The sequence below is a fragment of the Orcinus orca genome, chromosome 11 (assembly GCF_937001465.1).
Source record: "Orcinus orca chromosome 11, mOrcOrc1.1, whole genome shotgun sequence".
NCBI classification, from domain to species: Eukaryota; Metazoa; Chordata; class Mammalia; order Artiodactyla; family Delphinidae; genus Orcinus; species Orcinus orca.
Window position 1 is genome coordinate 7,050,861 of NC_064569.1, and position 27,975 is coordinate 7,078,835.

At 54.3% G+C, this 27,975-nt stretch overlaps 1 protein-coding gene across 1 annotated transcript; it reads left to right on the top strand.

The window, feature by feature from the left end:
* The first annotated feature begins 463 nt into the window (after positions 1–463).
* CLSTN3 (calsyntenin 3) lies at positions 464–27,944 on the top strand. The gene is made up of 18 exons (XM_004279086.3): positions 464–823; positions 3,117–3,239; positions 3,680–3,875; positions 5,477–5,685; positions 5,939–6,088; positions 6,350–6,535; positions 7,113–7,394; positions 8,185–8,297; positions 11,461–11,623; positions 12,255–12,311; positions 13,019–13,176; positions 13,308–13,456; positions 18,835–19,061; positions 19,364–19,534; positions 20,710–20,855; positions 21,073–21,208; positions 26,381–26,583; positions 26,695–27,944. The coding sequence occupies exons 1-18, from the start codon at positions 760–762 to the stop codon at positions 26,833–26,835; spliced, it is 2,874 nt and encodes a 957-aa protein (XP_004279134.1). The 5' UTR covers positions 464–759; the 3' UTR covers positions 26,836–27,944.
* The last annotated feature ends 31 nt before the right edge of the window (positions 27,945–27,975 follow it).

Here is a 27,975-nt window from a genome sequence, read left to right on the forward strand (position 1 = left end):
GGAAATGAAATGCTAGCATAGGTTGGGGTCAGGTGGTGGGTTTGACTGCGAGGTTCCCAGGAGGCACCCAGCGGGGACTTGCTGATGGAATGAGCTGTGAAAAGAGGTTAATGCAGAGTTGGTGATGGTGGTGGTGGGGTGACGTGGATGCTGTCCCTCCTCGCCTCCCTCAGGTCTCCGTTGACGTCTCCTCTCCCCACCCCCGGGCATCTCGCTTCTTCATTCTCCCCATGGCCTTCTTTTTTCCCACCCCCTCTACGGCTTTCCAGCTTCCTCCCCAGCCCCCGCAGTTCCCTTGCCCCCCCAGATTGCAGTCAGGGGAAAAAGCCCTAACACCTTCTCCCAACCCTGCTCTCCGGTCCCATTGGTTCCCACCCCCACCCCCCCGCAGCACCTGCCCCCCCCACCAGTCACCCGATTGGCCAGCGGCCCCATCAATCCTCGCCTGGCCGTGCTGACGTCATCCTGCAGTAGCGGGGATGGGGTGGGCATGAGAGAAAGAGCCAGGACGCGGGGCTCCAGAGCGAAGGAGAAGAAGCCACTGCCAGTCCCCCACCTCAGCCGCCCAGATTGGGGGGCTGCTCAGGTCTGCTCTATGGACTAGGGTGGGCGGCAGGCTCCTTTCTGTCTCTGCCCAGCTGCCTGCTCTCTTCCCTCCCCTCCTTGGAGAGCCCCTGCATCCCTCCCCCAAGGTGGAATACGCGGGCTTGAGGCTCCCGGGGGAGAGCGATCGGGGCCCGGCGCTGCCCGCGCCACACCATGACCCTCCTGCTGTTGTTCCTCTTGCTCGGCTCCCGGCTCCCCTCCAGCTCCTGCAACAAAGGTGAGTGAGGCGGGGGGCGGGGGCACTGAAGGAGGGGTCTCAGGCAGGGCGGGGTGGGCAGGAGCCCTTAAGGCTCCCTGGCCCATGACAGGTGGTTCTTCAGACCACCTCCCTTCCCATCCGTTTTCTCAGACCTGCCCCCTTCTCTTCTCCCTCGCATCCCCCTTCCCACATCCTCCTCTCTGGTCCATCTCTACCCATGTGCTTCTCTTGCTCCCATTTGGTCCCCATTCCCATCCTGGGCTCTCTCTCTCCCCCTCCCCCAATTTCTCCCTCCTGGAGCTATGTCAGGTCTCAGAAGGACTTGCCCCTGAGGGGCGATGCACATCTCTGGGCGGGTCTCCGTTTTCACCGGGGTGTGCCGGGGCTGAGGGTGTGTAGCACATCCATCTGGTTCCTCTCCATCCCATCCTGGGGAGAAACTGTTCCCTGCAGCTCAGCGATTCGGAGCACGTATGTTTTGGCGTGTTCCTCTGCATCCGTAACCTTCCGTCTGCATGCAGCTGGGCCGAGGGTTACCAGAGCTGCCCTCTCTGCAGACAGCAGATAAATTCAGCTGGGTGAGGCCGTCCGAGGGACCAGGAGGGAGGGAGGGGGTGGGGGCCGAGGGCTCAAGTAGGTGGAGACGGGCAGGGAAGGGCAGAGGTGGGTGTCTGGGAGTGTTAATTGAGTGGTGAGAGGGGAAGGGAGAAGGAGAAGGGAGATGAGGTGTGGGAGGGGATGAGAAGGGGGTGGACCAGGGTCAAGGTGGAGGCCAAAAAAAAAAAAAAAGAGAGAGAGAGAGGAATGAAAGGGAAATCAGGAAGAACAGGTGAGGAGAGGGGGAGGGGAGAGTCCAGGAGGGAGAAGACAGGGAGCCCAGGAGTCAGTGAGAGGAGATGGACACAAGGAGAGAGTCGGGGGCCGAGAGGAAGGCAGCAGAAGGGTGGGGTGGGGCGTGAGCTGTGCGCAGCCCCTCCATCCTCGGCTCAGTCTCTGACCTCAGCCGGCTTCCGAGCCTCCTGCCACTTCCTGTGCTGGCTTCTGGGCACCATCTTGTGGCTTTCTTCTCTGCCACTAGAGAAGGGGGTCATGGTGGGTCCTCCGCGAGGAAGGGGCCGGCATTCAGATACCAGAAGGCTTTGGGGGATGTCACTGGAAGAAAGAATGGAAATCAGGATTGCTTGCTCACCATGACATACTGGGGATGACTTTCCTTTTGGAGACTCAGTTTCCCTCTGATGATATGTCTTCCTCTGCCCAGGTCTCGCTGATGGGCCATCGTGGATGTGCTCTGGGAGCTTAGGGGTTGGCTTGATGGGATCCAATAGAGCAGGCCGTGGAGGTTGGCGTTGGTGAGGGGAAGGGAGCCCCTCACCAGGCTGGTGGGAGATTGGTCCTGGGGAGGAGACGTGATTGAGTTGAGTCTGGTAGCAGATGGGGAGATCTGGAGGCTGAGTGAGTCCCACATCCATTGTGGATCGGCTGGTGGCTGAAGGGAAGAGGGGTGGGGTAGGCGAGAATTAGGACTCAGCCATGAGTCTGTATAAGAGCGGGGCTCAGGGAGTGTGGGGTTGGGTGGCCTTCTGGGGGACATAGGACCGTGTTGGTTATGAATGTGTTCTCTGGGTGTGAGGGTGAGAAGCAGGGAGAGGATTTGTCGTGTTTCTAGGCCATTTCGATAATCCCTGAGGATGTCGGCTCTGCTGGGCCCAGCCGTTCAGCATTGATTCCTCTGCTCCATCCCTGCCTCTCTCTGTCCTCCTCCCTCTGTCCTATATATTTTCCCTTCTCTCTTTTCTCCTCTTCCCTCTCCTCTGGGAGAATGGCCTTAGGATGGGGCTTGGCCGGGAGAAGAAGGGATCAAGATTGAAATGGGGTGGTGGTGGTGGAGATGATAAACAATCAGGATCTCAGGAAGCTTCTAGTCTGCTTTTCCTAACCTCAACTCTGCCCTTAATCTATCTCTTCCCTTTTCCAGGGCCTTCTGATGGCCCACCACTGCTCCCTGAAGGCCCGGTGTCCACACTCTAGCTCTTGAAATCCCTAAAGAAAGTCTCCACCTTCTGACCAGGTTTCCCAGGGGACATGGCAGTCCCCCTCCCCCCAGGGCAGGCTGTGGCCATGGAAACTGTCTATCTTGTGACCTCCCGCAGACCCTCTGACTCCCTTCATGGCTGATTTCTTGTCCTCAGTCCTTTCTCCTGCAGGTGCTTCTGCAGGGGCTGGACAGGGTGGTGATGCTGGAGTGTGTTGTCTGGAGGTAGAGGGCCAGCTCACAGGTGCTTCCTTTCCTCTCCCTTGGGCGGGGCAGCCAACAAGCACAAGCCATGGATCGAGGCGGAATACCAGGGCATCGTCATGGAGAATGACAACACTGTTCTGCTGAACCCACCACTCTTTGCTTTGGACAAGGATGCCCCCCTGCGCTATGCAGGTAAGTGGGGTTGGGGCAGAGGAGGGCGGGTAGGATAGAGAGAAGTGGGTGGGAGGGCAGGGGCAAGGGAGGAGAGGGGAGGTCCTGGGAGGGAGAGCAGTGAGGACGTGGGGGAAGAGGAAGAAGTAGACTAGGAGGAAACGGGCCACAGCGAGGAACGGTGGTAAAATAAAGGGGGCCAGAGAGGAGGACGTGGGCAGGTGGGGGTCAACGCAGGCAGACTTTGCCAGGTCTCAGACCTGGGCGCTCTGAGAGGTTGCCGCTCAGGGAAGCTGGTGTTGGAGCTGATTGTCTGATAATGAATGCTTTTCCATGTGCAAGAGAAGGGACAGGGGTTTGGAAGGAGAGGTGAAGTGGGAGCCTGAGGGGGGTTGGCGAGTGTGGGAAGGAGACCCTGGAGGTGGTGCAGGACCTGCGTCCTTCCCTCCCCCTCTGGCCAGGCGAGATCTGTGGCTTCCGGCTCCATGGGTCTGGGGTGCCCTTTGAGGCCGTGATCCTGGACAAGGCGACAGGAGAAGGGCTGATCCGGGCTAAGGAACCCGTGGACTGCGAGGCCCAGAAGGAACACACCTTCACCATCCAGGCCTATGACTGCGGCGAGGGCCCCGACGGAGCTAACACCAAGAAGTCCCACAAGTGAGGACGCTCCTGTCCCCTGCCCTCTGCTGCAGGCCCCCCACCTCCTCCCAGGCCCCTCACCATCCTCTGTCCTCGCCGTCACTGACTATCTACCCCCTCCCCTCTCTGCTCCTGGGGTTTAGGGACGGGGCCTCGTCGTCCAGGAGCCTTCAGCCAAGGGGACAGAAGCACGTGGTAGAACTCAGTGGGATCTAATCTTGGCTCTGCCTCTTGTGACCTTGGGCAACGTCTTAGCCTTTCTGGATTTGCTTTTCCTTGTCTGTAAAATGGGGTGATGGTGATGCCTACTTCTTCAGGTTACTGTGGAGATGAAAGGAGATGGTTTGTATAAAAAGCAGGCGCTGCAGTGCCTGACACTGAAAGGGCTCAGTACCCGGAGTCAGGATGCTGAGAGAATGAGGAAGAGGACGGTACAGTCAGCGCACACCCACATTCCTTCCGACCGTCCAGCCGTCTGCAGCGTGTGCCACACTCACACACAGAACATGCGCACACACAGCAGTGGGTGAGGGTGGGCAGGAGATGGCTACGGCGGGAAGAAGGCTGGGGCCCAGGGCTCCGACATCTGTTCCCAGCTCACTTCTCCTTCGAGAATGGGAGCAAGATGGGCAGTCAGGACTCCTGGGCCACTACGAGGCACTAGAGATAAACCACTCCTTGTGATGACTCAGTTTCCCATTTAGAGACAGAACCCTTGCCTCTGCGCCCTGGGTGCCAGGATCTGGGCTGGGGGCAGGGCTCCGCATGAAGGGCTTAGCCCCTCCCCAACCTCTGCTTGCCCCGCGGGGGCCTGGGCGGGGGAGGGGGCACGGCCGGCTTGCTCACTGCACACGTCAGATGACTTGTGACTCTGGTACAAATGCCACTTCCCTGAATGTGTTTGCTTTTAATTTGGTTTTTATTCTGCATCTTCCTTTTTTTCTTTAAGAAGGTTTATTTATTTATTTATTTTTTGGCTGCGTTGGGTCTTGTTTGCTGCGTGCGGGCTTTCTCTAGTTGCGGCGAGCGGGGTCTACTCTTCGTTGTGGTGCGCTGGCTTCTCATCACGGTGGCTTCTCGTTGTGGAGCATGGGGTCTAGGCACCTGGGCTTCAGTAGTTGTGGTGCCCGGGCTCTAGAGTGCAGGCTCAGTAGTTGTGGCACACGGGCTTAGTTGCTCCGCGGCACGTGGGATCTTCCCGGACCAGGGCTCGAACCCGTGTCCCCTGCATTGGCAGGCGGATTCTTAACCACTGCGCCACCAGGGAAGCCCCTGCATCTTCCTTGATTATCCCATTGGATTTGACTCTCATGAAGGAACAACCGGCTGGACACAGAATCCTCTGTCTCGCGTGGCTGTCCCCAACCTATAGCATTCTGTATAGAAGTCATCAAAATCGGCCGCTGGTATCCCCTGGGGTCGTTCCTCACCCCGTACATCAGTCACCCTTTCCCCGGTGGTGCCTGTCCCTTGCTGTGCCTGGTGCCCTGGCTGGGGGGATGAGCGTGCCCACTGCCCCGGGCTCCAGGACCTGCTGGTCCTGCCTGCTCTGCTTCCCTGTCTGGACTCCTAGTTGTGGCTGACTTTTCCTCGTCCTCCTCCTGCTCTGGCACCTGCAGGGCCACCGTGCACGTGCGGGTCAATGACGTGAATGAGTTTGCCCCAGTGTTTGTGGAGCGGCTGTACCGCGCGGCCGTGACCGAGGGGAAGCTGTACGACCGCATCCTGCGGGTGGAGGCCATCGATGGCGACTGCTCCCCCCAGTACAGCCAGATCTGCTACTACGAGATTCTCACGCCCAACACCCCCTTCCTCATCGACAACGACGGTGAGCGCCTGCCACCCCAGCTGCTCCGCCCTGGGCGCCCGCGTCCCTCAGGACATCTCGGGGCTGTGCCCTCCACTTCTGTCCCTCACATCCTCATTCCTCACCCTCCTTCCCAGATGTGGAGCCTCCTTCCCTAGATTCCTTCCTCCCAGCTTCCCGCTGTCTAATTCACCTGCTGCCCTATTGGCTCATAAGTCCTCCCCAGACTTTCTCTAGTGCGCCTGACCCTCTCCATCCCCCACCCCCACCCCAGGGAACATTGAGAACACGGAGAAGCTGCAGTACAGTGGCGAGAAGCTCTACAAGTTCACGGTGACGGCTTATGACTGCGGGAAGAAGCGGGCGGTGGATGACGCTGAGGTGGAGATCCAGGTGAAGCCCACCTGTAAACCCAGCTGGCAAGGTGAGGAGCTCTGCTCTGGGACCTGTCTTGTAACCCATCTTTCACCTTGGTGTCCCTTTGCATCCCTTCTGACAACCACAGGGGTTAGGCTAGGAGTCAGGGGAGGGATATCTGGGGAAGGCTTGTAGCTGCCTACCCTGGCTGGCTATTTTTGTAGGAGCCCGAGACTGTCCGTCCGTGGATGTGGCCAGAGCAGAATGGATAGGAGGGACTGCCTTGCCCATCTCCATCTCCACTGCCAGCTCCCTCTCACCCCTGCAGGCTGGAACAAAAGGATTGAATATGCACCAGGCGCCGGGAGCTTGGCTTTGTTCCCTGGTATCCGCCTGGAGACCTGTGATGAACCTCTCTGGAACATTCAGGCCACCATAGAGCTGCAGACCAACCATGTGGCCAAGGGCTGTGACCGTGACAACTACTCAGAGCGGGCACTGAGGAAACTCTGTGGTGGGTGTGCTCCCCTTGGCTCCCCGGGCCTGTCCCCTGTGCCCCCTACCCCCAGCCTCTGCCTGAAACTCCTCTGCCTCTTTCTTAATAATCTGTCTTGGGAATTCCCTGGCGGTCCAGTGGGTAGGACTCTGCGCTTGCATTGCAGAGGGAGCAGGTTCCATCCCTGATCCGGGAACTAAGATCCTGCAAGCCGTGCGTTATGGCCAAAACCAAAAATACTGAATCTGTCTTACATCTTCCTTTGCCCATCCATAGATGTATATATCTGCCGGCATGCGGCTATCTCTTGTGGTCCAAAGAGCACATAAATATGTGGGTGGCAGAGATACATAATTGTGGCCCAAGAGAGGCACCAGATACATTATGGGACAATGGCAGGGAGAGATGACGAGTTGGAGTTGAGGTCACTGGAGAGCTATTCCTAGCCATTCCTTTCTCATCTCTGAAAGGCCAGAAGAGGCGGTGAGCGTAGCTGTGGGAAATCTTTCCTTGTCCCTCTCTCCCTGCCTGCATATCCTGTTCCCCATCTGCTGCCTCTCCGCTCTGACACCTGTGCCTTTTGGGGCTCCGGCAGGCGCGGCCCCTGGGGAGGTGGATCTGCTGCCCATGCCCGGCCCCAATGCCAACTGGACGGCGGGCCTCTCGGTGCACTACAGCCAGGACAGCAGCCTTATCTACTGGTTCAACGGCACCCAAGCTGTGCAGGTGCCACTGGGTGGCACCGCTGGGCTGGGCTCCGGGCCCCAGGACAGCCTCAGTGACCATTTTACCCTGTCCTTGTGGATGAAGCATGGTGTAACTCCCAGCAAGGGCAAGAAGGAAGAGGAAACCATCGTGTGTAACACTGTCCCAAACGGTGAGCCTTCCCTAGGGCACCCGTCTGCGTGTGGAGAGACTGGCTTCTTGTCCTGCCTCTGTCACCGTCCAGTCTGTGACTGTGGACGCGTCACTCCTCTCTCTTCATCTGTCAGAGAGCAGTGCTAGGTTTCGTATTGCTGTGATTTACTCCCAGCATGACAAGCTGGGATCCTACTGCTCTCAGAGTGATGGAACCCTCATCGCCCTTCTCATCTGCAGCTGCCTCATCACGCTGCATCCACGTATAGCAGACTGCCCCCCAGACCTGCTCCCCTTAAAGCCCCCCGTCCCAGCCTGAGTAATGCTGTGCCCATTCTTCCTCTTCCACCACCCCATCCTCCTTCTTTAAGGGCTAGTTGGCTCCAGCCCCCAGGACCCCTCTGCCCTCTATGGCAGCAGCACAGCCCTCTTGAGGGGCTCAGCCTTCACATGCTCTTTCATTTCTGCCTCTTCTCGGAGCTCATCTCTCTTGACCTGAAAAGGAGTGTTGCCCATGAAGTTTGTATTAACCAAAGGACCGGTAAAGATCTGAGTGGGGGCAGGCTGGCCAGTGTCCCCCCTCAGCCAGTCAGAGTGCCCAAGAGAAGCCCGACACTGGACTCTGTGTGTGTGTGTGTGTGTGTGTGTTTGTGTGTGTGTGTGTGAGAGAGAGAGAGAGAGAGAGAGAGAGAGAGAGAGAGAGAACCTGAAGGGATGAAGAGAATCCGGCATCCCCTCCCTCCTGGTGCTTTGAAGCTGTTTTTGCCCATGCTTTGTGTTTGACCTCTGTCCCCATCCTCTGCCCTCAGAGGACGGCTTCTCTCACTACTCGCTGACTGTCCACGGCTGCAGAATTGCCTTCCTCTACTGGCCTCTGCTGGAGAGTGCCCGGCCAGTCAAGTTCCTCTGGAAGCTGGAGCAGGTGAGGCCGGAGCCAGGCTCCTGGGAAAGCTGGGTGGATGTAACTTGCTTTCAGGCGAGGAGGTCCTAGGGCAGGGGTGGGCATTTTCTGGGTTGCCCTGTGTCCCTTCTTTCAATCTCCACTTTCAGTTCCTGACTATTTTTACACCTCCCTGCCCCCCGCCCTGGCTCCGTTTTCTTGTTCTCTTTTTCCAAGGCTTGTCTCTTGCAGAAAGCACTCCTGGATTAAAAGGAAGTAGGGAACAAATTACTTCGAACACCAAACCCGACCAACCATCTTTCCCCTCTTGTTTTCTTTCATCTGTTTCTTATCTAGAACCTTACCAGTGCAGATGCCTGACTCTCAAGCAGTTAGCATGCTGTGATTGAGGAAATAAGTAATCTGAGGTACATAGATTAGGTTTGAGTCCCGCTAGGGGAACTTCCTAGCCATGAAATCTTGGTTAATATGTTTACAACTCAGTTTTTTTTTTACCTATGAGTTGAGGATAATAAGAATTCTATATCCCAGGGTTGTTGTAGGATTAAATGATGTAATAGACCTTTATAGACTAAAAAGCAGTATATATGTGTGTGTGTGTGTTTGTATATTTATATATCCATGCACATATATATATATGTATATAAATCTCACTATTTTCATGGTTATGAGGGATAAATAAAAATGGGCAAAAAAGAAGAAAAAAGAAAAGAAAAATCTCTTGAGCCGAGAGTTGCAGCCTCTTCTTTATTCGTTCTCCCAGCTGACCACAGGGACCGTGGGGATGAGCTGTGTTTCCATCTCCTTCTGTTTTTCTTGTAAGCCCCGGTGGAGTGGCTGAGTAAGCAAATGGCTGAAAAAAGGCAGGAAGTGGAAAGAGAGAAAAAGGGGAACGAAAACCCACAAACTGGATAATTGAGGGCTGTCTCCAAAAGCTGCTTTTTGTGGCACTCTTTTTTTATTTTTTAATTTATTTTTTATCTTTTTTAACATCTTTATTGGAGTATAATTGCTTTACAATGGTGTGTTAGTTTCTGCTTTATAACAAAGTGAATCAGTTATACATATACATATGTCCCCATATCTCCTCCCTCTTGCGTCTCCCTCCCTCCCACCCTCCCTATCTCATCCCTCTAGGTGGTCACAAAGCACCGAGCTGATCTCCCTGTGCTATGTGACTGCTGCCCGCTAGCTATCTATTTTACATATGGTAGTGTATATATGTCCACGTCCCTCTCTCACTTTGTCCGAGCTTACACTTCCCCCTCCCTGTGTCTTCAAGTCTCTTCTCTATGGCTGCATCTTTATTCCTGTCCTGTTGTGGCACTCTTCTAAAGAGATATTCTGCCATTTGCTTCTTCTGGATCTTTCTCCCACGTTGCTAATACTGGTAACATTCCTCTTTCTAGTTTTCTTTTATTTACCCTTATTTATTCAACAAAGATTTAGTAAATACCAATTCCCTGCCATTCTACTAGGTTCTGGGGATACAATGGGGTCTAAGATGGAACAAAATCTCTGCCTTCATGGAGCTTACATTTTAGTTGAGGAGATAGATTTTTAAAAAGTAAGCAGACATATAAACATGATAAATTGTGATAAATGCTGTGAAAAAAGAAGCAAGGGACTGAGGTAGAGAATAGGAGGCAAGGAGAAGGGAACTCGCTTTAGATTGGTTGCTCAGGGAAGGTCTGATAGAAGTGAGATGTAAGCTCATCCTGAAGGATGAGACAGAGCTGTGAGAGAGAGTTCCAGGCAGAGGGAAGAGCAGATGCAAAGGCCCTGAGGCAGGAAAGGGATCAACATGTTGCAAGCACGGAAAGAGGACCAGGGAGTTAGAGCACAGTGAACAAGGGCAAAGACTGGATTTGAGGTTGGAGAGCTGGACAGTAATCAGGTGTATGGTGGACTTTGTTAGTTGGGGTCATTTGGATTTTGTCCTATAAGTCTTTTGAAGGGTTTACAGCAGGGACGTGACCTGATCAGATTTACATTGTAAGAAGATCCCTTTGTATATGTATATGTATAACTGATTCACTTCGCTGTACACCTGAAACTAACACAACATTGTAAATCAACTACACTCCAATTAAAAAAAAATCTTAAATTTTGAAGGTGCTCCTCCACCAAATTTGGGATGTATTTCTCAAATTAAATACAAATCTTTTGGATTTCCCTGGTGGCGTGGTGGTTAAGAATCTGCCTGCCAATGCAGGGGACAAGGGTTCGATCCCTGGTCTGGGAAGATCCCACATGCCGCAGAGCAATTAAGCCCGTGTGCCACAACTACTGAGCCTGTGCTCTAGAGCCTGCGAGCCACACCTACTGAGTCCGCGAGCTGCAATGAGTGAAGCTCACGCGCCTAGAGCCGGTGCTCCGCAACAAGAGAAGCCACCGCAATAAGCCCACGCACTGCAACGAAAAGTAGCCCCCGCTCGCCGCAACTAGAGAAAGCCTGCAGGCAGCAACAAAGACCCAACGCAGCCAAAAAAAAAAAAAATTTTTTTTTTGTTGCAAAAATAGGAAGGATTTTTCTAATTTTGCTTCAGAAAAGATTTGGTTACAAGTAATTTATTTAATTTGCAATTAGCTATGGTTTTTCAACAATTGTCATTTATATTTGGGAACATTTGTGAAGTGAGGAGAATCCAGTCTTTTCAAATGTAATGAGTTGTTAATGAATACTAAGTTTGACAACATTAAATTCAGTAGTGATTTAAAGATTAAAAAAAAAAAAGAAGATCCCTTTGGCAACTATGCGAGGAAGGTCTCGGAGACACCTAAGAGTGTAAGTGCTCAGACGAGACTGTTGTAACAGAGAGACTGGGGACTTGAATGATTGGGTGGCAATGGAGATGGAGAAAACGGCACAGGAACCCACAGCTTTTAGTTCTGTTTGGACTCGGGATGGACAGCACCTGCTGACCGACTCCTCTTAGGAATGTTGATGCTTTTAAAGGTTTACCTGCAGAGTGGAATTTTAGGTACGAGGTTGGAGCCTGATAGATTCTGGGCAAGGATATTACTCCTTTAGCTGGGTGGGCAGCAATTCACCAGTAGGACCTGTTGATAGGACAGGCACTACGAGGGACTGTCCCCTGCCTCCCAGGAGGTGGGGTGGTGCCTTGTGTTCGTTCCCTGGGGATGGTGTGACTGACAGGTTCCTGCCCTTCCCCACCCCCAGGTCTGCGATGACGAGTGGCACCACTATGCTTTGAACCTCGAGTTCCCCACGGTCACACTCTATGCCGATGGCATCTCTTTCGACCCTGCCCTCATCCACGACAACGGTCTCATCCACCCGCCCCGACGGGAGCCTGCGCTCATGATTGGGGCCTGCTGGGCTGGTAAGTCCCGCCGAGCTTCTCCATGGAGGCGCTAATGGTTGGGGCCTCCAGCGGCTGAGGGAGGAGCAAAAGGGCAGCCTGACCTCATGAGCTCATCGCCCTGCAGTTGGGCAGGGAGGCCGGGAAAGATCTCTTGGGGAGGAGACCACAGCCCCTCAGGTGTCCTTCCTGTTGGACTGGTCATCACCTCTGACTTGGAGGCGTTTCCTGCTCAGGCAACACCAGCATCTTTCTTTCTGTAACTTCAGTCACTTCCCACTTTGTTCCATCCCAGTGATGATGATTCCAGAGCCCATTCCCCCCCTGGAGGACGGTAACCCTGCAGAGAGTCAGCAACCTTCTAACTTTTAAGCTGTTTCTTTCATTTTTTCCTTCTGGGAGTGTGTGTGTGTGTGTGTGTGTGTGTGTGTGTGTGTGTTGTACCAGAGCCCTTGTGTTTCCTCAGCAGCATATTTGGAGTTTGTCTATAACAGAGGCCTGAGATAATCTCAGATATGACAAAAGGAGGGTTGGGATTCAGCAGAGAGGTTCAAGTCCTACACAGGCAGGGGCAACGCCTGGAAGACCTCCCCGTCCTCTCTGTCAATCTGGCCACACATCCCTGAGCTCACTGGCACTTTTTCTCCCCCAGAGGAGAAGAACAAAGAGAAGGAAAAGGGAGGCGACAACAGTACGGACGCCACAGCAGGTACTTGCGTGTGAGATCTGGAGGCCGGAGAGCTAGCATCCGCAGTTTAGGGCTCCGGCTCCCGCTCCAGCGTCCGCATGGCCCTACCCGGCCTCACCGTTCACCGCCTCGCCCACCACCAGGGGGCAGAGCCTCCGAGCATCGCAGCCAGGCGGGCTCGCCCGGGAGAGGGCGGCCAGATGGAGCCGGGCTGGGCGCCGGTGTCCTTTCCTGCCCACGGAGTGAAGTCGAGGGTTCTCGTGCTGGCTTTCCGCGTGGCAGAGCGCAGAGGGCAGGAGGCAGCCACGCGGCCGGGAGAGCTGGGCATCCCTGAAGCTCACGCGCATCCTTCCCGGTGCTCCCCGCATGCACCGTGAAGACCCCCTCGCGCACTCTCCTCGTTTTCTGCCTTGAGTCTCCTCTTTCCTCCCTTTGGTCCTGCTTTCCTTCTCTTTTTGCCTCTGCCGGAAGCTTTTCTCATTTCCGTGGCTTCTATTTTTCGCCCTCCGTCTCCCCCCCCTCCCCGCCCACCCCCGGTTTTATTCTGTCTTCTCGCTCTGCCTTGTCCCATCTTCCCTTAGCCTCCCTTGCCGCTCATCAATCTTTTCTTCTTTTGGCTTCCACCTGGCTCCTTCCCGTCTCCCTTCTCCAGCCTGCTGCTCTTTCTCTCAGCCCCCTCTTCTTACGCCTCCTCTCACCTCTGGTCCGCCCCTGTGTTCCTGCCCTAGGAGACCCCTTGCCGATCCACCACTACTTCCACGGCTACCTGGCTGGTTTCAGCGTGCGCTCAGGTCGCCTGGAGAGCCGTGAGGTCATCGAGTGCCTCTATGCATGTCGGGAGGGGCTGGACTATAGGGATTTCGAGAGCCTGGGCAAAGGCATGAAGGTATCGCCCCTTCCTCTAGCCCCCTCCCTCCAGGCATGGCCCCTGACCCCGCCCTTCCCCACCCCCACCTCTGCTCCCTTCCTCTCCCGCCTCTGGTCGTGCTCTCAGCCCTGTCTGTGTCTGGGGCCCAGGTCCACGTGAACCCCTCGCAGTCCCTGCTCACCCTGGAGGGGGACGATGTGGAGACCTTCAACCATGCCCTGCAGCATGTGGCTTACATGAACACTCTGCGCTTTGCCACGCCCGGCGTCAGACCCCTGCGCCTCACTACTGCCGTCAAGTGAGTGTTGGGTGGGCGGGCAAGTCACGGAACAGAGCCAGACAGTGTCAGAACTCCTTGGCCTTAGGCACCACCGACGGCTAGGCACACCTCCCTCGTTTCAGGGATGAAAAACTGACCTGCCCAATTGACACAGCAATGCTGGGAGAAGAGCCTGGACCAGACTCAGATTTTCCAATAAAGGGTTCATGACTCTTCCCACTGAAGCACACCTCCAGGATTTGGGGGGTTTTAATCTCTGTGTCTCTGTGCTGATATGTAAAGTGGGACAGAAGAGGGTACTGGACTGGGAGCCAGGAGACCTGATGCTAATTCTGACTCAGTACTAGTTCTCTGGATGACCTTGGGCAAAGACCTCTAGTTGCTTGATTCATCCACCTCTTGCAAGATCAAACAGGATGATCTAAGTCTGGGGATTGGCAGCCGATGGCCCCAGGAACAAATCTGGCCTGCTGCTCATTTGCATATTGTTTATGGAAATGAGCTGCTTTCACCCTATGATGGCAGGGCTGAGTAGCTGGGACAGAGACTGGTACAAAAAGTCGAAAATATTTACCGTCTGGCCCTTCCTAGAAAAAGTTTGCTGACTTTTGAGTTCTAAGTGAAGGATTCTGAATTCTTTAAATGAAAAACTGTGCATTACTTCAAGGTTTAAGTATATTAGGTATTTAAAAATACAGACTGAGAGGTCATGAAAGCCTAAGAGTTATGGACACAGAGTCTTTTACTTACTAGCTTTTTAAAAATAAATTTATTTATTTATTTTTGGCCGCATTGGGTCTTCGTTGCTGTGCGCGGCCTTCTCATTGCAGTGGCTTCTCTTGTTGCGGAGCACGGGCTCTAGGCGCGCAGGCTTCAGTAGTTGTGGTGCGCGGGCTTCAGTAGTTGTGGCACGCGGGCTCAGTAGCTGTAGCTCGCGGGCTCAGTAGTTGTGGTACACGGGCTTAGTTGTTCTGCGGCATGTGGGATCTTCCCAGACCAGGGCTCGAACCCGTGTCCCGGACATTGGCAGGCGGATTCTTAACCACTCCGCCACCAGGGAAGCCCCTTACTAGCTTTTTAGCACTGAGAAAATGCCATAGAGCAGGGATAACAATAGAATCTAACTCATGGAAGTGTTGTGAGGGTAAATGATAGCATCCAGATCAAATGCCCGGAGGAGTGCCTGTTCTGTCAACACTGGCTACTGTTATATGAAGGCATTTTCACCCCGTATTATGTTGATGGGGCAGTTTTTAGGAGCTACTGCCATCCAGTGGGTGGATCACATAATGTAAGGGTCAGGATTTCTGTGTTCCCTTCTCCCCTGCTCTGCCTCAGTTTCTCCAAAAGCTATCTGAAGAGAAACATCTCTGACTTGTCCCTATCCTGGCATGGGTGGGTTTGGAGAGGAGAGGGCTCTGAGCCCTGGACAGTGACTGGGCATGACTGTCAGGCCTCCCAGAGCTTTGGAAGGCAGGAGCAGGGCTTTGGGGAATTGGGCTGGGGGTCCACGGTGTGGTCCTGGTGGGGAGCTGAAGGCCACGGCAGATGAGGTCACGTGGGTGCAGATCTGCGCTGAGGATGCGCCCCACCGTGTTCTAGTCAGAACTCTAGCTGTTAGAGGGCTCTCACCCAGCTACGAAGGTATGAAGGGCTTCATCCCTCAGGGACCAAGGAATGGCTTCATCCCCTTCGTAGGCTCAGGAGTCACGGCAGAGGGAGGGCTCTGTCTTCTGGCTTAGGGTGGAGCTCTGCATGGGGCAACCCCACAAGGGGGGAGTTGACACCCTCTTTGTTGACTGTCTTATTTGAATTCCTCCAACCTCTTTCCCGCCCAGGGAAGAGGCTTATCCAAGGACTGGGAACCTGACGTTGCTCCTTCAGTAGAGGGAAGGGGCCTTTTTCCTTTATGAGGTTAAGAAAGAGAGAAGTCTCATTTCTCCATTTTAGGGCTACCATGTGGTTAGTGCTACCCTAACACTTCCTTGAGGTTGAAGGAGAAAATATAGAGGGGTGTGTGTGTGTGTGTGTGTGTGTGTGTGTGTGTGTGTGTGTGTGTGTGTGAGAGAAACAGGGAGAGACTGATACCCAGCGGCGCCTTCCTTCCTGTGATGCACATCCTTGCCCTGGTCCATGTGGCTTCCCCAGCCTCCAGTGTTCAGTGCTTGGACCTCTGTCCATTTAAAGCCAGATTTATGCAGCCATTCAGTCAATGCAGGTTTCCCCTAAGTTGTTGTTGTTTCTTTTTAATCTCTTGGATTCTTGGAAAGCTCATCTGGCTACCACATCTTTTTCTCTAGCTTTGTTCTCTTTCCGTAGCTCTTGAATTTCTTCCTGCTTGTTGTAAGCTCCATCTAGAAGTTCTGCCAGCACCTCAGACAAACGAGCTAAAGCTTAATAATGAACTTCGATGCCTGAACTAGCGCCTCCCCCTGAATTCTCGGCTTCTGTAATGGTGTCTCTGTCCTTGCAGTTACCCCGGCTTGCAGCTTCTGAATCGCCTTTGATTCCTCCGTCTTTATCCTCCACACCCCATCGGTTACCAGGTCACCTAGATCCCGCTCTGCGCCCATGTCTGGCATCTGTCTCCTCTTTTTCCATCTCCAGCAGCTCTCATTACCTCTCATCGGGTCTATTGCTCTAGCCTCCTAACTAGTGGACTATCTCTAGTATTCTAACTTCAGTTCAGTTTCTACCCAGAGGCTAGGTTAGTGATCTGAAATCAGAATGTCCACCCTCACACTTCCCTGCTGAAGAAGACATCCATGGTTCCCTCCTGCCCACTGCACAAAACTTGCGCTCAAAGCCCATGACCATCTGGCCCAGCGTTTCCTGCCTCACGTTCCTCTACTCCCCTTCGTGTATTCCTCACCCTCCACTCTAGGGTCAACTTTCTGCCCTCCTCCAAAGGCTAGCTCACTTGCTACTTCTCTTGATTATTCCTACCCTCCCTTGCCAAATGCCCCACTCCCATCCTTAGCCAGAAACAACCTCTCCCACTCTGAACTCTCGTGGGTTTGTGTGATGGTGACCACGTTGGCTCTTGTTTTAAGGTTTGCGTGCCATTTCTAATCTCTTGACCCGTTCATTAGTGTCCTTCGGGTCTGGACCAGCCCCCTAGTACCTTTTGGGTCCCCTTTGGATCACCCATCACAGTGGGAGTGTCTGTTGGAGTCTGTGCTTCCAGAGTTAGCTGGGGTTGTTTTCCAGGAGGCTTTGATCTGGGTCTCGCTGGACGACTGTGCAGACTGTCTCAGGTCCTGCTCCTTCTGGCACAGGAGCTCAGCACACTGTGTGTCTGGTACCTTCAGGGGCTCTGCGTTCATGGTATCCGCTGAGGTTACACCTTCTCCCTCTGGCTACAGTAGTCAAGCTGGGCCTGCTCAGTAGTGTGTGTGATAGTCCTTTCAACAAAATCATTTCTGTTAGCCCGGGTGTAAGGACCACAGGCCCTGCTCTGGAATTACCACCTCCCCTGTGAAGACTGCTTGTTCAAGGGCCACTTCCTTTTTTTTTCGGCCGTGCCGTGCACCTTGCAGGATCTTAGTTCCTTGACCAGGGTTTGAACCTGGGTCCAGGGCAGTGAAAGCGCCACGTCCTAACCACTGGACCACCAGGAACTTCCAAGGGGGCACTTGTTTAAAAATAAATTCGACTAATGCAAACCTACGTGGTGGCTGTGGTTTAGTGGAAGAATCGTGGACTTGGAATGAGAAGAATGGGTTCAAGCCTGGCCGGGGACACATATTTCTTATGTGGCCAAGATGCTTGACCCGAGAGCTTTGGTTTCTTATCCCTATTGCCACGGAAGGTTAAATGAAAGAATGTGGACAAAATGCTTCACAAAGCAGAAAGCACTCTGAGAATTACTGATTGGCTGGAGGCAATCCTGGGAGCGTGTTCCCCGAGCTGCTGTGCTGTTGTTGGTCCTCTAGGGAGGGTTCGTCTGGTACCAGGATCAGCGAGGCTTCATGGGATGGTGGATGCAGGTCCAAGATGGTCAGATTAGCTCACCTACTGCAATGTGTTTCTCTGATACTGGAGGGGCTGAATTGGAGACACTCCAAGCAGGAGGACATCCTTTTTTTTTTTTTTTTTTTTAATTCACGTATAGTTGGTTCACAGTGTTTTTGTAATTTCTGCTGTACAGCATGATACAGTTATACATACATATATGTGCTTTTTAAATATTCTTTTCCATTATGACTTATCATAGGACATTGAATATAGTTCCCTGTGCTATACAGTAGGACCTTGTTGTTTATCCATTCTATGTATAAAAGCCTACATCTGCTCACCCCAGCCTCCCACTCCATCCCTCCCCCAACCCCCTCCCCCTTGGGAACCACCAGTCTGTGCTCTACATCCATGATTCTGTTTCTGTTTCATAGAGAGGTTCGTGTCGTATTTTAGAGTCCACATATGAGTGATGTCATATGATATTTGTCTTTCTCTTTCTGACATTTCACTTAGTAGGATAATCTCTAGTTGTATCCATGTTGCTGCAAATGGCATTATTTTGTTCTTTTTGATGGCTGAGTAATATTCCATCGTATATACGTACCACATCTCCTTTATCCATTCATTTGTCAATGGACAGGTAGGTTGCTTCCATGTCTTGGCTATTGTGAATAGTGCTGCTATGAGCATAGGGATGTATGTATCTTTTTGAATTATTGTTTGGAGGGCATCCTTTGATATGCTCCCCACCCCCACCCCACTTTTGTTGTTGAATATTTTTTCTTTTTTTTTTCTTTTTTTTTTGGTATGCGGGCCTCTCACTGTTGTGGCCTCTCTCATTGCGGAGCACAGGCTCCGGATGCACAGGCCCAGAGGCCATGGCTCACGGGCCCAGCTGCTCCGTGGCATGTGGTATCTTCCCGGACCAGGACACGAACCCGTGTCCCCTGCATCGGCAGGCAGACTCTCAACCACTGTGCCACCAGGGAAGCCCTGTTGTTGAATATTTTTTGACACGTATCTACCAGATATTGTACTGAAACACACTTTTTTTTTTTTTTAACATCTTGGGTGAAGAACTATGTATGTATATATATTTCTGTAAGTTCAGTTTGTAAAATACTGTTTGATAGATGTTCCATGGTCTTGGGGGTAGGGCATTGGTGATGTCATCATCCCCATAGGTCAGGGCTGCCTAACCTTCTGTCCCTGGCCCTTCCCTGCAGTGGTATCCTCCCTGGAAAGGGTATCTCCCCCTCCAGCTTTGCTATGGGGGTGATGGTCGTGCAGAGACACTATCCCCCTTTCTTCCCCTTTCCCTCCCTGACACGGGGTGCTCTCTGTAGAGGTGGAGGCCCAGAGTGGTGGTCAGAATATAGATTATAAGGGAGGGGATGATGGGGTCACAGGCTGCCTCTCTCCCTCTTCTCATATAGGTGCTTCAGCGAAGAATCCTGTGTCTCCATCCCCGACGTGGAGGGCTACGTGGTGGTGCTCCAGCCTGATGCCCCTCAGATCCTGCTGAGTGGCACTGCTCATTTTGCCCTCCCAGCTGTGGACTTCGAGGGACCCGAGGGGGTCCCTTTGTTCCCTGATCTTCAAATCACTTGCTCCATTTCTCACCAGGTGGAGGCCAAAAAGGACGAGAGTTGGCAGGGCACAGGTAAGGGTGACCTCAAGGAGTGATAGTGTCCAGAGAAGGGGTCCGTGTCTGGAACCAGAGTGAAGGAGAAGCTCTGGGGCTGGCCATGAGAGCAACAACATCCCTCATTCACTTTTCTAGAACCACTGACTGTTAGGAACGAGAGCCAGCGGGAGACCCCCGGGTGTCAGAAGGTTGATGGGTAGTGACGTTTTTGACAATGATGCTGGCAGCTCTCAGGGGATGACCCCGGAAGGGGAGGAAGCGTGGCCATGAGGTGGGCCCTTCAGCTCTGACCCACATCCTGACTGCCTCCTGTCCAGTGACAGACACACGCATGTCGGATGAGATCGTGCACAACCTGGATGGCTGTGAGATTTCTCTGGTGGGGGATGACCTGGACCCCGAGCGGGAAAGCCTGCTCTTGGACGTGGCGTCCTTGCAGCAGCGAGGCTTGGAGCTCACCAACACGTCTGCCTACCTCACCATTGCCGGTCAGTGGGGCCCAAGAACCTGTCCTCTCTCCTTGGGTGCGCCCCTCCCCATGGTCACGTCTCTGGGAAACTCAGAGGGTCCTCCTTCTAGGCTCAGGGATGTGGCCAAGTGCCCCCTTGCACCTTCCCTGCCTGGAATGTCCTCTGGCTTTCGGATTGTCCCTAGAGGTGGTGGCTGGGGTTTGGGCTCCTGATGGTTCTTTCCCAGCTTCTCTCTCCATCCCAGCTCACCTCCACTTTGGTCTCCACTCTTCTTTGGCTCAGTCTCTGAATAGCTTTCTTTTTTTTTAAAGTTATTTATTTATTTTTGGCTGCATTGGGTCTTCATTGTTGCTGCGCGCGGGCTTTCTAGTTGTGGCGAGCGGGGGCTACTCTTTGTTGCGGTGCGCGGGCTTCTCACTGCGGTGGCTTCTCTTGTTGTGGAGCATGGGCTGTAGGCACGTGGGCTTTGGTAGTTGTGGCACACAGGCTCAGTAGCTGTGGCTCGCGGGCTCTAGAGCGCAGGCTCAGTAGTAGTGGCACACAGGCTTAGTTGCTCTGTGGCATGTGGCATCTTCCCGGACCAGGGATCGAAGCGTGTCCCCTGCATTGGCAGGCGGATTCTTAACCACTGTGCCACCAGGGAAGTCCTCTGAGTAGCTTTCTAATCCTCTAGCCATTTGGTACTCGCCCTCTTCTCTGTCTTGCGTCTCACTAATCTCATGGACACAGCATAGCTTTAAGTCAAGTGCTCATCTCTTACCGTCTGGTGGTAATGATTTGTTGGTAGCTTCCCAGGGAAGCCTCATCCTCTCTGAAGGACGCTCCATCAGGGAGAATAGAAGATGAGGCGGTCAGTTCCTTCCTGTTTCCGTTCCCTTCCAGAGCCTCACCGAGAACTTCTGTGTTATCCTCTCTCCGTTTCCCCCCTGCTGCCACCTCCCTCTGTCCTGCAGGGTGTTCCTATTTCCTTCTCTCCATCCCTCCTCCCAGCTCTCAGAGGAGGGCGGAGGCAGAAATGGAGCCTCGGTTACTCTATCCCAGTCAGTCGGAGCTGGTGGGGATGCAGGGGAGCGTCTCTCCATCTGAGAACTCGGGTCGCACCCCTGTTGAGGGGTGGCAGCTGGTGGGAGTCTGGGAGAGAGACTCCAGGCCTCTTCGCTGGCTCCTGCCCTGAGCTGCCTCCTGGTCGCCAGGGGTGGAGGGCATCACTGTGTATGAAGAGATCCTGAGGCTGGCTCGTTACCGGCTGCGACGCGGGGCTGCCCTCTATGCCAGGAAGTTCCGGCTTTCCTGCTCAGAAATGAATGGGCGTTACTCCAGCAATGAATTCGTCGTGGAGGTACCCAGAGTCCCCTTCCTTCCACAGCCAACCCCGCTGGCGAGGAGTGGGGTGGGGTGGACTGAACCTGCTGGTGCGTGGGGATGGAAATTGCAGCCCAGGGGACTCCTGGCCCCGGCGGGGAAGCTGGGGGGCAGCGGGGGAGAGCTGGGCCCTCGGGGGCTGGAGGAGGGGCGGGGAGAAGCGAGCGTGCCCACTGAGCCTGCCCTCGCCCCAGGTCAGCGTCCTGCACAGCGTGAACCGGGTCACTCACCCCAGCCACATGCTCAGCTCCCAGCAGTTCCTGCACCGAGGTCACCAGCCCCCACCTGAGATGGCTGGACACAGTCTGGCCAGCTCTCACCGGAACTCCAGTACGTAAGGCTGCGTGGGTCCAGCCGGGCGGGTGGGTGGAGGGAGTGGGTGGGCACGAGCGTCCTCCCCTCCACCACTGGGCCGTGGGGGTGGGGTGGGGGGAGGAACGGGGTGGAGCCATGGATTCTGTTCCCTGTGGAACTTGACTTAGTTGACGGCCGTGATCCAATCCCTTTATCCCCCAGATCATTCACTTTGCCTAGTGGAGAGTCCGAGCCTTGGGTCATCACAGGGGCACTCATGCCTGGGATCATGGTCAGTGTGGGTTTAGCCTTTGTTGTTCCTGCTGCCCTCCCCCAACAATATCAAGTTAGCCCTGGACCTAGGGATCCTCAATAGTGAAGCTACCAAGTATGTATTAAGCACCTACTGTGTACTAGCACTGTCCACAATACAGTTAAGAATACAAAATTTATAGGACAGATACAGTTCCTATCCTCAAGGAGAAAGTTGGTGCTATTGCGTGTGTAATTATGTGCTAACTATAAAGTCATAAGACTGTTTCTAAAACAAAATATGCAAACATGCCAAGTATTACATCCAGCTGGAGCACTGCCCTTCAAAGCAATCTCATTCCCTGGCCATGATTGTTTACTAGTAATGCAGTTTTTAATTCACAATTTAAGAGTTACTTAATTATAGACTAGAAACTATAAGTATAAAGAAGAAAAGTCAGCCATAATTCCACCACAATTGGCCATTGTTAATATGGTGTTATTATTATGTGCCAACTTTTGTCTGTGCCTGTAATTTTTTTTTCTTTTAACAAACTTGGGATCAAACTATTTTGTAACCTAATATTTACACCTAATATTATAAAATGAGTCTTCTCCCCCATTGTTAAAGACTGCAATGATTCTGAAGTTGCTGGAAGTGATTTTTGGAATCCCTTTTGAGAATTGCTTTCAAAGTCAATTTATGAGGTGCATTTATTTTTGTTCCTTTTGGTACACACCTTGCCTTTGGCCCAGTTCAGTATTACCCGACTTCAGCATCCACTTTTGTCAGAGTTGGCTCTGTGTTTGTAAACATAAAACCAACTCTCAAAGGGCAGAGATTTGTCACTTTTTTAAAAAGTCAAAAGGCGTATCTCAGGCTCTGAAGGCAATTCCCTAAAGAGTTCCAAAAATGCTTTCTTGGGAGGTCATGGTCACTGAACCCTACCCTGAAAGGACAGCTCGCACATCAACCATGTAATCGGAAGAATAATGAACACATCGGTGTGCCAGGCACCCTGCCCGTGGGCTTTATACCTATTAACCCAGTGAATCATTACAGACAAAAGATGGAATAGGTACTAGAATTATCCCCTCTAAAGGCAAAGAAATGGAGGCCCAGAGAGGTTAAGTACCTTATCCAAGGTCACACAGCTAAAACACGGTGGAGCCAGGATTCGAATCCAGGCAGCAGGATTCCAGAGCCCGTGCTCTAACCATCACCCTCTATACCCTGTCCATTTATGTTTGATGCTTTAAAAAAAAAGTCTCGTTACTTTATAGTTGCACCTAATTTGGGGGAGCTCCTTAGGGCTTCCCAGTATGTCTTTGACTGAGGCTAGCTCCCTGGTACCCCCGGAGTTCAGTCTGTTTTCCTCTCCTTGGGCAGTGGCCACCACTGCACTGTCTCTTGTGTTTCCCTTTCCCTGGGGCTGGCTCCCTTCATCCTTGCTCTTTCTGAAAACAACTGCAGATGCCTTTTTAAGTGTTCTTCCTGTGATTCCTACAGCAAAGCAGATGGAAGTAGGTGTGAGGAGGGAGTATAAGGCGTAACCAAGTTGCAAAGGTTCTAGGAAGCTTTCGAGGTGTGTGAGTGAACTAAACCTGTTTTTGTTAAATAGACTTTTGGGGCCACAACTCCCTAGCTCTTCCTCCAGTTCTTTCACTGGGAATCATCCCACTCAGCCTCTTCGGGGCTGGATACTGGGTTCTGCCACTCAGATTAGGCTCAAGGCGCGTCCAGGTTGGCGTTGCTGCTGGGCTCGGTAAGACTCTCACCCTTGTTTTCTCTGCTTGCTCTGAGATCCCACCTGAGAGCGGCAGCCTGCTTTTGCCTTTTCCCCTGATTTTGGCCTGAGTAGGACACAGAGTTCATAGTTCACCTGAGGGCCCTGGTGATTGACATCTCCTGAGCTTATCAGGAGATCCATTTCATCAAACCTGTTCTGTGTGCCCTTCCTGACTCTTCAAGGTGTTCTCTCCCTTTCCCCTCCCTCCCAGCCCCAAGAGTGGAGTTACAGGATTGTGGTTTTGCAATTTCAAATTACTCTGACCATGCAAAAGAGTAAGAGATAGAATTCCCTCCAACGAGACAGGGGCTTCATTTCTCTGAAGCTCCCAAGTGCATGAGGAAAGAGAGATCAGTGTGAACCAGGACAGTCAGCCGGGGAAGGTCCGGTGGTGTATTCAGACCTTGAGCTTGGACCTTGAAGGGTAGAAGCGTAGATGGACGTGAGGGAGAATGAGAGTTTGAGAACTGAGGGTGGGTGGGTGGTATGGGGGAGCTGTGTTTAGGGAGAACGAGGCTGTCTGAGAAGGGTAAGATGAGCGATGAAGACATTTATCCAGTCTTCCCAAATGTTGGTGCACATCACAATCGCCTGGGGAACAGTAAAAACGCTTGGTGCCTAGGCCATACCCAGACCAGTTCAATCAGAAGGTCTGGGGTCGGGGGCCAGGTATCAGGGGTGTTTAAAGAGCCGCAGGTGATTCCAACGTGCAGCCGAGTTTGGAACCATTTCCCGGTTTGTTACCTACATGTATCCGAGACTTTGCAGAAAGACCTGCAGTGCAATAGGATACAAACAGAAAATGAAATTGGAAGCGAGGAGGAAAGGACAATGAGGAAGGAAGACGATGAAGCCAAGGGATAAGTCAGTTCATAAAATACCTGCTGTGAGATGCTGGGACGTTGCTAGAATGGCCAGCATTTGGACTCTGAGCTTCCTTGTAGCTGAAGCAGAAGGGAAGCTGAGCAGTTAGGAAAGTCCTAGGATGGGACCAACCAGTGCTTCAGGAGAAGCCCGGGGACCCAGAGCAGAAGGACGTTTCTCTCTAGGCTCTTCAGAAAGGGCGCTCCACGTGGGGCTGTGGACAGGGCTTCAACCCTGTCTCACAATCACACGGAACCAGGAGTTTCACACGGGCCACCGGCTAAAACTGAAACACCCCTTCGTGTTGTCCTTGGAGGTCATTCAAGGCCAGAATCAACTGCTTGGGTCTAATATAGAAAGAAAGGCTGACGGTGCTTCCTAAACTCTTGATTTTTGTCTGTAACTGATTTAAAAATCCTCCCATCTCCCTGGCCTCCTGGCTGATTAGAAACTAACCATACTTGCCTGCCTGCAGATAGAGGGTCTGCCTTTTGTCTTTCTTGTGGTCATTTCTTATTCCAGGCAGTCAACCTGTCACTTCCGTCACCAGGCCAGGGGCTCAGAGGAGCAAATGCATTTGATTAAGGCACAGAACAGCAGCTCTGGCTCGTCATCACTGTGCCCCTAGAGCGAGTTCACCTGCTATGGCCTCCACTCTGAGGAGGGGTTTCTGCTCCTTCCAGAGCCCGGGCTTAGCTACAGGGGCATCCTGCTGGTGGGGCCACTGCCTCGGATCTTACCCACTGACACGAAGGCGCGGGAGGGGCTGTTGCCTACAGAGGAGCAGAAAGGGCAACTCTGCCTCCCCCGTCCCTTCCCCCATCCCCAGACAGTTGAGAAATTCTCATCCAGCCAGGCCTGTCTCTCCCCGGAGCCAGTGCCCGGGAGCCCACCTGGCCTGCTCAGCAGAGTCAGCTCTCGTTGGCCCCAGGTGGGCTATGGGTCAGGTCAGGCTGGGGACCGACCTGGCAGAGCGCCGTCAGGGCGGCCGCAGGGAGGGGTGAGGGTGGTATGGCTACTCAGGCAGGGGGTGCTCCCACACCTGGGTGGCTCTGGAGCGCGTGGCAGCGTGTGTGTGCTGCCGGAGGATGGGTGTGCCGCAGGGGTGGGGAGCTCCCTGCGCTCTGCTCTGTCTTTCAGCATGTGAGTCTTAGAGGCTGTGGGTAAATTCGTGTGTGTGTGTGCATGTGTGTGTGTGGGTACAGGAGGTGGGCAAGGCTGTGCTCACGGCTGTTGGCTCTGTGGCCCTCAGGGCCCAGGTCTGTGGGGTTTACACCTTCCTGCAGGGGTTCTCCTGGTCTGCCCAGCTGGCGGGGAGCTGGGTGGCACTGCACATGTGGCTCTCCTGTGCCTTGGTGGAGATCCTCAGGCGCGTCCCTTTGATGCTGCCGTGCGAGCAGGTCTCCAGGTGGCTGGTGTGGGCAGCTGTGCAGGCCGGCAGAGGCCCGGTGCAGGTGTGGGGCATGGTGAGCCCGGTCCAGCTGGGTGCCCACACGCTCTTCCTGGGCGCGTACCTGCGCCTGCACGTCTGCTTTGCTGCCATCAGCTCTAAGGTCCGAGTGAGGGTCCACGCGCCCTCCTGCGTCTCACTGCCCTTCAGAGTCCACGGCCCCCTGAGCCCGGGCTTCAAAGTGAGGCTGCGGGCCCAGAGGCTTGACAGGGCCGAGGGGGAGGTGGGTGTACCCCAAGGGGAGCAGAGGCCCCAGGTGTCCAGGAGGCTCGCGCCCGCAAGGAGATGGGAGGTGTTACTGAGCAGGGGTGAGCTCTGTCCAGGTGGGCGCGTGAAGGGGCTGCTCTCTGTGCCCTGGACCTGTGCCCAGCTTGGGTGCCAGGCCACGCTTGGAGCTTGCTCCTCCTATTACGATGCGGGAGAAAGAACATTCTCTCCTCTTGCACTGTCAAGCCTGTGTGGCCGCCTCTCTCCTTTCCCCGCTGGGCTCTGGGGACCTCCTTCCTGGACTACGTGGTCCCTGGGGAAGGCACAGGCAGAAGGACCCGGCAGGGCCCAGGCCTTGCCCTCTGTGCGCTGAGAACAGGGCTGCTCAGGACAGCGTTGGGCTGGGAGCCCTTCTCTTCCCCCTGCCCTCGCCTCCTCTGCAGATCTCCCTTCCGCAGGCTCTCTGTCCCTCCCCATCTCCGCCTTTCCCCGGGGGGAGCTCTACTTTTCCTCCAGCTTCTGCAGAGCAGACCCCTCTTCTGGGCCATCATGGACCCTGCCTTCTGCTCGGGGACTCCCTCTGCCCAGGCCCCCGACTCCGCCCCTGAGCGGAGTGTGCTCAGGTGCGCCTGGCTCTCCCCGCAGTGGTCCCGAGTGCTGCGACCCTCATCATCGTGGTGTGCGTGGGCTTCCTGGTGCTCATGGTCGTCCTGGGCCTCGTGCGCATCCACTCGCTGCACCGCCGCGTCTCGGGGGCCGGCGGGCCCCCGGGGGCCTCCAGTGACCCCAAGGATCCCGACCTCTTCTGGGATGACTCAGCTCTCACCATTATTGTGAACCCCATGGAGGTGCGCGGGGGGGCGGGGGGGCGGGGCGTGTCGGCAGCGTCGGGGCGCAACTGGGGCGCACTGCCAGCATGCGGACTCCCGCTGAGCTCCCCCTCTCCCTGCCGTCCCCAGTCCTACCAGGGCCGGCAGGCCTCCATGGCGGGCGCTGCGGGCAGCCAGCAGGAGGATGAGGACAGCAGCGACTCCGAGGCAGCCGACTCGCCCAGCAGCGACGAGAGACGCATCATCGAGACCCCCCCTCACCGCTACTAAGGCCTCCACCCCTCCCCAGACAGAGAGAGGATTCCGCCCTGGTGAGACAGACACCCCCCCCGAAGAGAGAGGAGGACACGCTGAGAGAAGAGAGACCCAGAGGGAGCAGCTCTTGGAAGAGTCATCCTTTAATCTCAGAACCCCGTGGCCCTACCGGAGCCCACCCCCTCCCCCTCTCCCCCAGCCCACCCCGCTCCGAGCCTCTGGGCTCCTCCCCCCCCCCGCCCCCCCCACCCCCGGGGTGGGAGACTTTGGCAGGCAGCCGGCCCCTTGGCTCACCCCTGTCTGTCTCTCCCCATGCCGGCCACGCGCTGTATGGGTTGTAGGGCGGACTGAAGGAAACCCTGTACCCTGCCCTTGCCTACTCTCCTGTCCACGGAGACCCCCACCAGACCCCCAGCCGGGCCTTCCCTGCTTCTCTTATGAGCCCGCCTCTCTCCATTTCCTTCTGGGGATCCCTGCTTCTCCTCCTGGCCCCCTTCCCTCCTCTCCTTGCCTGAGGTCCTACGGCCCCTGCCCTTCCTACAGGACCCGGCTGTGGCTGGCTTGTAGGGGCCCCGGGTGTATTATATATAATGTATATTTTTTCATGTCGTCGTGAGCACAGCCCCTGTGTTCCATGTGCAGCTCACAGCCTCGTGTGCGTGTGGCATCGTCACGTCTTGGGGTTAGGGTAGGGATGGGTGTGCTGAGGAAGGGGACACACCCTAGGGTTTTCAAATAAAACAACCAGAAAAAAGCTCGGTGAGCTGCCTCTGGCCTGGCTGATCCCCGGTGGGCGCTGTGCGGGTGGCAGCTCTGGGGTCTCGGGCCCCTTCGGCCTCTGAGCTGAAGTAAGGGGCAGGGCTGGTTGTTTCCCACTGTCTTCTTCCCTCAGCACCTGTGGGAAGAGTATAGACAACTGAGGGAATGCCGCAGACTCTGGGTCTTTGTGGGGGACATTGTCAACCCCTCCCCATCTCTTGGAAGTTTCCGCCTGGGGGGCTGGGGCAGCTCCCCATCTCTTGGAATTTTCAGCCTGGGGTGCCGGGGCGCCCTGCCCGTGGAGTCTAGGGAGAGAGTGCAGGCAGCCCTGCTATTTGTTTTTTATAAATTTATTTATTTATTTATGGCTGCGTTGGGTCTTCGTTGCTGTGCGCG